The 12,729-nt window shown below is 44.6% G+C and overlaps 1 protein-coding gene across 1 annotated transcript; it reads right to left on the bottom strand.

The window, feature by feature from the left end:
• Positions 1–2,420: 2,420 nt before the first annotated feature.
• On the bottom strand, positions 2,421–3,359 carry LOC128298897 (uncharacterized). Its single transcript, XM_053034706.1, has one exon. The coding sequence runs from the start codon at positions 3,357–3,359 to the stop codon at positions 2,421–2,423; it is 939 nt and encodes a 312-aa protein (XP_052890666.1).
• Positions 3,360–12,729: the final 9,370 nt, after the last annotated feature.

A 12,729-nucleotide genomic window follows, 5' to 3' on the forward strand; every position in this document is an offset into this window, starting at 1 on the left:
TCCACACGCGTCCAATGACGAAATTCGATGGAGACGCCTGGTGGTTGACGCTATAGTTTTCGGCGTCCGCGGTGCGTATGCGTTGTTGGAGGTGTTTGCGTATAAACACGCACACAGTCAAGCGATAGCAATGGCAGTAAACAAGCTAACGCTGGGTATGAACCGGCCGAAGTGTAGGAGCTTTTATGTATGCATTTACCCAACATAACAACACGTCCGCACACTCTCTCGCCGCACGCTCTGTTTGTTTGTGGTGGGAACTGGTTTGTGGAAACAAAATCCACTGTAAGAGATAGAGGAAATAAAAACGCTCTGAAGAAGCAGTTACACAAATGAGGCGAATAACAAACTAGCCGTTTTATTTTGTTTTGCCTCGCTGCAAAAACTTGCTACCGATTTCGATTCTGAGCAGAAAGTTTTTCTGCATCGCCCATCGACCTCCGTCGAGGCATGATTGGTGAGAAATATTTACCGACTTGGCTCCGAGTCATGGTATGGTGCGCTGGATGTCCGATTGCACAGCCCTTTGTGGTGCTGATGGTGCGATGAGCGATCGTGGTAGAATTATAAGCCATTCTGAATTCGCTGGTGCTGCAGTTTCGGTACGCGGACGAGGAATTGAAGTTTTGATTGGATGTTTTCAACAGAACGATTATGGAAATGGATGGTTTATGATTGGTTGGCCCAGTTTATGCTTCTGTTGTTGACATTTCTGGGCAGGGTTGCACTTGCACTTACAGTGGCGTTGGTGTTAGTTTCAAGTAACTGCAACCTACCGGTAGGGTTGTAAATTATTGGAAACTAATTTCGAACAGTAAACGAGTGCGCGGTTTGGTGTTGATGCTTGACAAGCCATCATAGAAGCTTACCTTGCGATATAAAATATTCGTTTTAGAAAGTAAATTGAACCTTGTTTAATAGTTGTCTTATAATTATAGTACTCCGCTTGACACTGATTTATTGCGGTGCCTCATATCGCCTGAAAGTATGCTAACCTTATTTCGCAATATGACTGTTCCTGATTTACAATGCAACAAGGCAGAATTTTGGACAGTTTAGTAGTAATGTGAATTTTTAAAAGTTCTGAAAAATTCTTTGAAGGACAATTGTAAAAAATATGTTGCATACATTCAGGCGTTTACATACAGTACACAAACAAGAGAAGAGCTTTTAACTTTGAGCTTTTTTGTTAAAAGTAGTGCATACCGATCGTAGTTGAAAGATAACTTAATTAATTAGAAAAACTTTTTTTTTAAAATGATTTCCAACAGTTCTTAACGTACACCGGCGAAATGCCCAATGTTTGAGCGTTTTGCATGTGTATGCTTGAAAGCTCTCAAAATTATGTGCCCCATATGCCATTGGTTTTTCGATTTTTCTTCAAACAAACATCCAGAAAAAAGGTCTCTCCCATTGATACGGAAATAAACACATTATGAAAGGTCAGAAATGGTTTAGCAATGAATCGTCAGAAAAACACAGCCGCCCCGTTTCAGTGCCCAAATCGATAAAAAGCATACCGTGCGGGGTTGAAGGTTAAAATGTGAAGTAAATGCAAAGCAACAGTCTAGCTGCTGTACCGTGTGGCAAAGTCTGACCGGCGTGCACAAGGGAGCGAAAAAGAAGATCGAAATGGTTTAGCTAGGATTATATGAGCTTCTTAAACTTCCAATTCAATATTTGCCAGCACTCGGGTGGCCACTATCAAACCACCCGTGTATCGCTTTCTGTTGACAAACAAACGAGCGCCGAGTGGTGCTCGATAGACGGTCGTGTGTATGTGGAGGGATTTTTGCACAAGATGACAGAGTGGATTTGCACTCCATATTCGCCCATATGCTCGGTGGTGGGTTTGCTATAGGCCCGGCGAGGACGTGTCATGGTGCCGTTGGCAAATACATAACTTCAGCAAGCAGCAAGAAGGTTCTCTTCTAGCGAGAAGCCATGTTTGCCTTCAACCAACAAAGAGCGACAGATCCTTTTTGCTCCTTTTTGCTCCTTCTTGTAAGCCTACCGAACCGATGGGGGAGCACTTGGACACATTGGATAGGCAAAAAAAAAAACCTGTATGGAGTCGCAGTCGACGATGTAGTCGTGACATTGATAGAGCATAAGAAAACATACGCCTCGCAGTTATGGGTTCTAAAGTGTTGATTTGGACTGTTTACAGTACGAGCCAGTGCTTGTCGAATGCAAACGAGAACATTTACATTTTTCCAACAACATTGCCGATAGTTTACTTGCCCACGCAATGAAAAAGGAATCATTTATTTCACTCAAAGCTGAGAAGTGCTGGGGGTAAAAGAAAACTCAACGTAGAATATTTCGGTGCTGGGTCCTGTTTTGTGTACTTCTTAATCTTGCACGGAATTAAGAAAAGCAACTAAATGCTTGCCCACTGTTTATGTCGCACTAACAATTTAAGGCTCAATCAGAAACAATCGATGCAGCCAGTAGAGTACGCAAACGACACAGTAGCCAACGCCCAACACTCCAACCAAAGGGAGCACCAGCAGCATAATGACCATCGAAAGCGGATCTTCCCTCACCTGAGGACCGTGTGTCATAATCGGTTGAATGAAACGCACCCAAAGGTACACTAACGCCGTTTTCATACGGTGCTTCAGGTATGTCAGCAGCGGAAACGTTACCGGTAATAGTGTTTCGATGATGTAGAGCAACAACAGCATAAGATTCTTGAGAAACTGGTACCCGATACCGATTGATTTGCCTTTGGGCGGTTCAACTTCTAGCACCCTTGAGACGGAGCACTCTGGCCGTGCGTCCCTTGGTTCTTGGCTAGTTTTGTCCGGCTCTTGTTTCACATTCTTCTGTTGTTCCTTTTCCGGTGCATCGCCCGCCAACTTTTCGCTGGTTTCCTCCTCGCTAGAATTATACTCCGCAAACCGCAACTCGGTCATACTTTGCACCTTTTCCATGCCTTCGTTCCGGACCTGCTGGTTCGCGTCAAGCCATTGGTTCAATTTTTTCCACGTCGACGGACGCATCGTTGACGTGCGGCTACGGTGCCGGCGTGGACTGTACCAGCCACCAGCAAACTCGGACAGTGTATCGTCCATTTCACCGTCCGTTTCGATACAATCGCCGACCGGATGGGATAGCCGTGCGACGGGATGCTCCCGATGGGACCGCCCCCGACCTTGACCGCGTCTGGGATGTTCTGGCAGGCAGGCGGTCATTGGGCGTTGAATAACGCGACCGACATCGTCGGTTTGTGTATCGCGTTCATCTGGACCCGCTCGTGACCGGTTGTACTGGGCCGTCTGCTGTTGAACTCGCTCATACCAAAGCTGATTCCGATAGTGGCGCTCATCGTTCGATAGGGGTGAACTGTTCATTGCGGGAAATTTATGGATGTAATTAGTTTGCCCCAAAATGGCTCTCCTCAATCTTGACACACCGAAACAGAACGACTGCGACTCCGTGCCGTGGTCCGTGGTAACTAGATGAAAGCAGCATATATATTTTATCAACCGGGAGTAAATTATTTGTTGCTTTGACGACGAAGTAGTGGTAATTGTCTTGATGCATGCTATGATTGGTTTGTTTGTTTAAAACTACCACCACGCAATGAAATTAGCTAAAAAAAAACCGGCACAATTCTGCACAGTTGTACAAGGCATGAACGAAATTTGTTTGGTTTTGGTGTGTACTCATACTTTATTTCATTTAATGGTCCATGAATAATGAACAGCACATACACTGCAACATCGCAGGCTGCTGCTCCATCAAACCGCTCATTATTTGTCATCAACCAGAATCAAGACGTTGGTGCGCGCACGTCTCCCCCGAAACGATATGCCGACCCTTAGCGATTCGTCGAAATCAAATCACTTGATAGGCGGGGGGGGAACCTTCGAAAACGCCTGCCAAGACCTCGTCGTCCATCCGCAATTTTCTTCGAAATCGCTTCGGAAGGAGAAAAGCCAACCAACATCATCCTTTCCATTCTGCAGAAACAGTCGTTTGTTCATGTTCACTTTCTCACTGTTCTTGCGAAACCCCATGTGGCTAGGGCGCTGTGTGTTGATAAAATTTCCGGTTATTTCTGCCTTCGAGGAAGGCTGGGGGTGGAGGTGTGTATGTACACGGCTAGCCAGGAAAATTGCAACCAAGGAAAGAAAAACGACATCCCTCCTGGCGATAGCACAAGTGCCTCATCATTCGTTCGTTGGGTGGGAAACTAACCCAGGCGGTTGGCCGTAGCGAGGAAGCGAAATAGAAAGAAATGCTCTGGACGTCCTTAGGCGCCCGTTGTGCATGGGTGTGTGTGTTCGTACACATGATGCTAAGGGACTACGCAAACATTGTTCGTTGCTACACGGAGTCGGTTGTTATGGCAGCTTCGACGAGCAAGTCGACGTGATGGTTGTCGAGCCGCGGGAAGGCATTGGGGCAAACCGTGCTGTCAAAATGACAGCGACTGTCGCGACTATCGACCGCACGTGGCTTCGGGCCGGGAAACGCAACCCGTGGGCAGAGCCCGGGGAGACTACAGCGATGGATCGGCCGCATACGTGTACCATCATCTGAGCTAGATGATGCTTGTGCAGATCGCGCTCGTTCATGTACGGTTACCATAATGTGGCCGCGCAACTACAACACAACGTGGGCCGTACCGTGCCGTCCCCCGGTGGCGTCAAACTGTCGTCTTCATTATACTTTCGCTGTAGAGCTGTTGGAAAGTGCGACAATCGGTAGACATTGGTGGGTAGTGTGATGCTGCCGCACATGCACTGGTATTAAGCCGAGCTAAGGTTGGGTGGTAAATAGTAAGTGTATCAGCAATTGCTGGTTTGTTTCGTTTCACGAAATCAATTAGTTGTGCTTTGTCCTTTTGTCAAGATTCATCATATTTACAACAGTTTTTATCACTCGAACCAATTACTACTTTCCTACTTAGAAAGGCACAGATCGAGCTTCCATTGAAGTAGGTTTGTGTTGCGGTATGCATAATTTTGGGCGTTTTTCTATTCCATATCTACATGCGATGCATGGTAAATGCCTAGCAACATCCGCCAAAATATATACGCCACTGTTGAGGAGGCGTTCTAAATACCTTTTTTATTTCCTGAAGTTCATTGAATACTTCACCTTTATATATCTTTTCTTAGTGAGGTTACAAAACACAACTATTTTTGGATGTATTATTAAACTCAAATGCTTCAAACCAAATTCATACGAGCCACTCCGAACTGCCACAATTCCAGTCAGTTTAATCGTGGTGAAAGATCGTACAAATGCTTCCCAGAACGTAGCTACCATGAGCGATGGGCATAGAATCGCTCTTCCCGACGTCGACATTGCTGTTTTCCACGCGTTAAACCTTTTATTTATTCACCAGAGCAATATTAAAAAGCAATCAATTAGTCACGAAGCAGAAGATTAAACCGAACAGTAGAGTGTAGTCTGCTGCTAGCTTCCGAAGCAGTACACTCGTACTCGTACAGCCAACGATCAAACGAAATGGAAGGAGAGATCTGTTTGATTCACGCTTCAAAGGCAAGCTTTACCTGGCATTTCACTAGCGCAACATTAATTTGAACCTAGCCCGATCCATGACAGTGTGAGACGTTTCGGATTCCGGGTCGTCGGTACGGTGCAGGCAGAACGACAGCTCAGATTGTGATGCTCCATGGTGCTCAGCAAACGGTTCGAAAGGGATATTAAGGCACGAACCGACGAACATGAATGTCGTACATTTGTTTCTGGTTGGCGATTACTTAAGTATGCCGTCAGACACCGTTTCAAAAATTATTGGACAGGCTTATGGCATCATTTGCACTGTTTTATAATTTGATAAAGCGGTTGATAAAGAGTCGGTGGTTGGTTGGGAAGCTTGTTCTTAATGAAGAAACCACGAGACGTTGATGATTTCCTCCACATACATATTAACTCATGACCTGACAAGCGTTTGAGGTGTTCGTTACGAATTATAGTGTTGCACAAAGAATGGCTCCAGTAATGCTAGCGAGAATACAGTTTTATTATGTACATGACCTTTATCACCACATGATTAGGATTTAAAGACATAAAAACAATTCCTTTTGAACACAGGAAGTTGTTGGAACTTAAGCGTTTTGTCATGTGGGTTGCATATTTTAAGGCGCGTTTCGGAGCTAAATTCATTTAATTTCTTTCTCTCTCTTTTATTAGCTTAACGGCCTACTAGGTAATGCCTGACATTTTTGGCTTACTAGTCTTATTTTATCACGTAGTAGCTGGATAGTCAATCCTTGCTACGGGGGATTGGTCCGGATGAGATTTTGGTCCGGTCCATTCGTGTGAAGACCGGCGCCTCAATAATTCCTTTCAATTAAAATTGGTCCAACAACCTGGAAGCACGCCTATAACTATCATTTGTGCCTCACTCGCATGATACATGATATGTTTTCTTTTATTCTGCACCGTAAAACATATAAAACATGCATAAATGCCGCTAAGAATAACAGTCGCAAGGTAAATCTCGTCAATTTTATTCAATACACTCACTGTCAAGGGGAAAAGCGAATCTAAATTTCAAACCATTAGCAGATGGTATCTGCCGTTCTACCATATTTTTTTTTCGCAGTCACGAATGGCTGTGAACTTTAAGATAGAGGAGTAAAAAAGACCGCATCGCAACTCCCAGCTAATAGACCCTAATGCACACTTTGTCAAACCCCAAATAGGTAGCGCACTGGGTTGGCACGTCCTTTCACAAAAATGTACCACTCTGTTTCTCACACGGTTACTTCCATTTTAACGCACGCACACATACAACCACACCCACAAATTCGAACCGAGGCCCCGTGTGCGCGAAAATGTTGTCACTTTGCTACATTGGAACTGACGTCGGGGTCCCTTTCGCAACGGCGTGGCGGGACCATGTTTTAAGCCCCATTTCCTACCCAAATTGTCGTTCCGTAATTGACGAAGTTCACTTTTTATCAACATTTTCGCCCTTGGTTGGTACCGACGGGGGATACATTTGGGTTGTATTTTTAATGCTTTGTTTCGAGGGTTTTTTGGGCTTTCGTATTCTTACGGGCAATGACGGTTTTTCGTCTGATGGTGGTGCAGTCGCGACAGTAGATTTCTGCGGCTCGAAAGCTCTACGGTGGTCTGATTGATGGACGTATCTCTTCCGGCTGGGAAAGTAGACGATCGATCTTCATGAAGGCACGGTGCCGTCTTTATTGTCTTGAACCTAGAGAAACATAACAAAATCGAGGATGAAAGAAGAAATCCCGCAATCAACTTGTAACGGTCGAGACGGATGCCAAAGGTGGTGTTTTCTATTACGTGAAATGTTTATTTTATGTTAGGTAAACAACAGACTAAGAATAAAGAAGACGAAATAGACGTGGAGCATCTATTATCCATTGTAGCTTAAGATTTGTTACATACCTGGTCGTATGCGAACAGAAATATTTGTTTCAGAGGAAGAGAAATCGATTGGATTTATCAAAAGTAAATGTTAATCCTCACTGTCAATGACCTTAGCTTTATCGTAGAACGATTGTTTATTCTGGATTATATCCTTGAGCCATCAGGATAAGCAGAATTGCTATCCTTAGAAGACGGTCTGCTGAATCAATATCGTAAGCTGTTTCAAGTGTTTTTAAGATTAATTTAACCTATTGAGCTATGTGTACGGAAGTAGTGTGTTTATCAGTGAGGCACATTGTATCAAAAACATTTTTTGCATGATCCTTATATCCGTAAAACAGCAATCTGTTTTGAAATTTACTTCTCCAATCCAATTGTTAAGAATGGTTTATAAACTGACTGTATGATCCACATTGCATACAGTTAGGAGCTTTGCCATACACATTGCATACATTCAGGCAAATAGCGGGACAGTGGTAAACAGTTATCGCTTTGTGTACCGCCTACTATTATTGAGCGTTGCTCTATACCACTACACAACTTTATTATTGAATATTAAATGTGTGATTGTATACTTAAGCTAATTTTTAAGTATCCTAGCGTGTACGTTACTAACTAAACGATGTGTAAGATATGATTGATAATAATTCACGGTGTTATGCTTTGATTTCTGCACTGCATTGCATCCAATAACTGTTTTTTTGCAATTCCTTTCTCAGTGGTTCCACATTCAACAGATTACTCGAAGCGAATGTTAAAGAGCAAAAGCTCATTAGCATTACCATTTGGATTAAAATCTAATGGTTCCCTGGGTGAATGTGAGAAACAGGAAAAAAACGAACCTTTAATTATGCAAACTTCATCTTACCACACCAGCAAAGAACCGTCCCTACTTTCCATCGCATCCTCGCATTTGTTTCAACGCATCGTTGCACAATTTGCTGAAGGCAGCTTAAGAAGCAGGTCACTAAATTGAACCACCAAGACGCCACGGCGAGCTGATGCAGGAAGTCTTCCTTTACCGTTTTCAAAGTTGGTAATATTAATTGAAATTGAAAGCAACCACTTCCTGGATCACTTCAGGCTCTATCTCAGTGCATCGCTATCCCTCCGTTCTGGCGGGCTCCCCCCCCAGGAAGGGCCAGGGAAAAGTTTGCCCCGGCAACGGTAGGAAGCTAACTGATTGCCAAGGAGCTATTGCTAGGGGAAGTGTTCCACAAAGTCAACCGATTTGGGTAGTATATATCAGGGCAACCCGCAAGCCGTGACGTCGGATTTGGGTTCTTCTTCGGAGCAGACCACAGGCAAATAGAGCGTGATATACTACCGCCTGGATGGGATCGAGACCGACCGGCCCACATGGACGTGTGGAAAATGATAGCGATCGATAGCTGCAAACAAAGCAACAAACCGAAACGATATGCTTTCCAACGGACTTCTCGATTCTAGACCGGTACGTCCAGGGGCACATGGGGAACGCTATCCATTTTGGCTTGCAGGCTATTTTTCATCCTATCCAAATACGTACACCCGTTTCGGAGATTGTAACCATTGGCTTCCAGGTTCGTCATAACGAATAAATGTTCCCTTTCGGAACGCTTCATTTACTTCTGCTATTTTCCAGCGGGACAGTGCTGTGCTGGATGCCGTATCAGTTTGAAAGATTTATTACTGTTCCGTCGTGGGTCAATCAGCAAAGGGATTTTTCTTTAGTGATATGACGTAGGCTTTTGTACACCGTAGGTCTCAATCAAGGACGTGTCGTTTATGAAGGATTACAAATATTAATTTCACTGGAGAAATCACACTGAAAGATTGCATACCATTCAATCACACTTAGTTTCCATTTGTGCAAGGCTCTTGTTCGAAGGAACTATCCTTACATTCCACGCGTGCCGTTGCTCCCGGGTTTGTAATGCATTGGGTGCCCTTGAAAGAGAAAGAGGTTTCGTAGCATCAAATATTTAAACTATGGGATTGAGAAATTTCTCATTCCTCTCTCTCTCTCGTCTAGCTCATCCGACACCGTGCAAGGATCCAAAATACCTCGAAAACAATTTCCCATTCCAGGGGGAAGGAAAAGCAACGGAAATCGTTTGATGGGTTTGAACCGAACGGGGGTGGGTGCTTTTGTAAATTACCCTACCTTTGACCTTTATCGGTGTAGGTCACACGCAGGGTCGTTTCGAATCCCCAAAGCCATTGACCGACTGTAAGATAGACACAATGTAACCATCTTCCACTCTGTGTGCTGCCTTGCCCTGTATCCGCCCCCGCCGGATGATGACGTTGTGCCGGAGGAAAACTTTATTTTCACACATACCCACCTGTGTCTATGGTAAGGCGGAAAGGTTGAATGCAGACATACGTAGAAGAAATATTTCTGTTGTTTATACCTCAATTAACCGACTAATGAAGGTTCCGCTTCCGGTGTGCCGCATTGTCCCTTCCGCAGCCGTTCCGGTCGGAAAACGTTTCCATTGGCTCACAAATTTATACAGGCACGCAAGAAACGAATACAGGGCATGTGTCTGCCATGGGTCGGTATCCGATGACACTTGGCATGATAAGAAACGAAGAATTAAGATAGCTCAACCAACCGGACCGCCCACGGATAAAGTCCTCGACGCTGTGCATACAAAATAACAAAAAAAAAACACCCCAAACACTCTCATCCACAATAGCCATAAAGTGCAGGATAAAGCCGAGGAGCATGTAGTACAGCATGGTTCCTGTTCCGCTCGCAAGAGCTCGTTTGCAGTTCGCCGGATTTAGCCGATTCCCAGAAGTATGGAATACGATTCCTACACACTGCGGTACTCGGGAAAATTTGCATTCCACTACACTGATCATGAACAGATTTGCCAGCTTCCGAGAAGGGCCAGGCATGTGTGCGCAAAAGACGTACGATGAATTATCTACGGATCATTTATTTCTCTCATCTGGATTGTGGTTGCTTTCGATTGCCTTTACAAAGCGTGTTCCGCTTGTTCGTGGAATCATAAAGTGTAACATTAAAGAAGCTTGAGGCAAGCGGAGCGTTATTTGAGTTTTGCAATAAAGATCCTCGGCTTCGCGGTGCGTAATCGTGTTAAGATTAAGTATTTAAACAGAACGAATAAATGTCAGTGTGAAGGGCCTCAATATATCTTAACTTTCCGTGGGAAATTGTAAACATGGGTTTAATAAAATATATTAGCTTATCCTAAGTACGATGGATTGTATTGCGGATTGCATACATGCAGGCAACATTCTATCGTAAAACAACAAATGTAATGTAACAACAACGTTTTATTTTAAAGGTTAAAAAGCGATCAAGGTGGATTTGCTTTAAAGAAATTTACTTGCCTTTAAAAAACAAAAACAAACTTTTCGGAGTGATTATTTTTAGATAATGGGTACAACTTCACCAATTCCAACTCGGAATAAATTCAATCAATTTAATAACAGTAATTGAATTCTTTCTCGGAAGCAAGAGAGGGAGAGAGAGAGAACACAAAAATAAACACGTGGGAAAATATAGACTAGGAAGGGGCGAATAATCCAAATAGGTTCGTCGATGAACCGAACGGGTCTCGATTTCGTTTCCAATCACTTTCCGTGACGTTGCGTAGGTCACGGTGCATAGGTGCGTGACCAAACCGGCTTGGGTTCAATGGGAGGAAAAATCTATTTATCGTCCATCACCACCATCCCGTACCCGGTATCGGTGGCGAATGTAACGATCATTATGATGTAACTTCGAGTTTTGCGGAAGCACTACGTACGGAGACTTACCTGCATGATATCGCCCTTTGAATGGCGACATGAAAAACATGCCCAACACGTCAATAGATCCCGAAGAAAGTTGGTAGCGTTCTGGCGGCTATTCTACGCTATTCATCTTAAATCGCCACCGGCTTGTGCTGTGGCCTGTCGACGTGGAAAGTTGTAATCGATAAAGTTTCAATTTATCGCTCGTGGTCTCTAATCTGTACGATTAATTGCTTCGTGTTGCGTTACCAGGGCGCACTCATGTGCCTTTGAGCCTGCCTGTTAAACCGAGCCGACCGTGTACGGTGGCTGCCATGATGGTGGTCGCTACATCGCTGGATGAAATTAATTAGCACTTAAGCTAATCACTGACGGTGGGTGCGTTCGGGTTGAGGTGTCCCAGTTCCAAGCGGTAGGACACTCGATGCACGCACGCCGAAGAAGTGTGTGAGGTATTTGTTGAAGTTATGGCTAATTGGAGGCTAAAATAATGATACGTGTCGGGATATGCTTGCAACTTTATGACGCGGTTGCTCTGGACGTGGTCGCCGATGGATGGAAGGATGATAACGTCGAAGTTTGTTTGCTCCACGTTGCACCATGGAAGCTAACACAAACACGAAACGGTTCTGTCGCCGTAATGCTATGCTGTCGCTTGTATGGGCAGGATCGATAATTCAAGAGAGATTTGATGTAGTGATCATAAAACATAAGGCCGAGTATCTGGGGCAACGGCAAGGATTAATCGCTCAGTTTCTTAATGGTAATACTGTTGGCGTAATAGTTCATTAATAGAGAGCGTTGCCATTAATGCTCGATCATTCAAATAATTTCGGTATACATCTCAAAATGCATCTCAAATGTTTTCAATATTTGGAACATTCTTCGTGAAAAATATTATAACTTTTCCATTGTTTGTCTCTTTCCCTTACAGGACCCTGCAAAATGTCGGTGAACCCCTCGGAGGAACACGTCCAATATCCGGCTGTCGTACGGTCGAAAAGAAGGTGCGGCTATCACGTTCCCTCACCTTACCCTTGTTCAATTTCCCCGGTGCAGGCGCATTCAATAAGGTGCAACCACCCGACAACCCGATCTGCTTCAAAGCGTCCTCGAGTAAGTACATCCGGTGTGCTAGCACCGGAGGCTAAATCATGCCCGTGACACGGGTAATCTACTGCGGCTCATTGTTGACCATCGCGGCAGGTGAGCTAATGGCACTGTGCTTCCTTTTGTTCCCATCGCAGACAATTTCCTGTACGAATCGAAGCTCGGTACGAGCACAACCCCGATAAGCAGCAGCCCAAAGATCCTGTTGACGGCCGATGACAACACGTTCGACTACCGGCGCAAGTCGTCCGGTGGTAGCAGCATCTTCGCGGCCGGAAGCTCCGTGGTCGGACCGGCCGAACCACACATCTACGAGTTCGACGAGAAGCGTTCGAGCGGCGATGGTTCGGTCGTTATCAGGTAAGCTACATTGTTCACGTCCAGTGTACTGTGTCATATGCACCGTTCGCGCGAGACACAGGAAATGAACGGCAAATAGGAACGATGAGACATGGGTTTATTAAAAACCGCCTG

This window comes from Anopheles moucheti, chromosome 2, assembly GCF_943734755.1.
Source record: "Anopheles moucheti chromosome 2, idAnoMoucSN_F20_07, whole genome shotgun sequence".
NCBI lineage: Eukaryota > Metazoa > Arthropoda > Insecta > Diptera > Culicidae > Anopheles > Anopheles moucheti.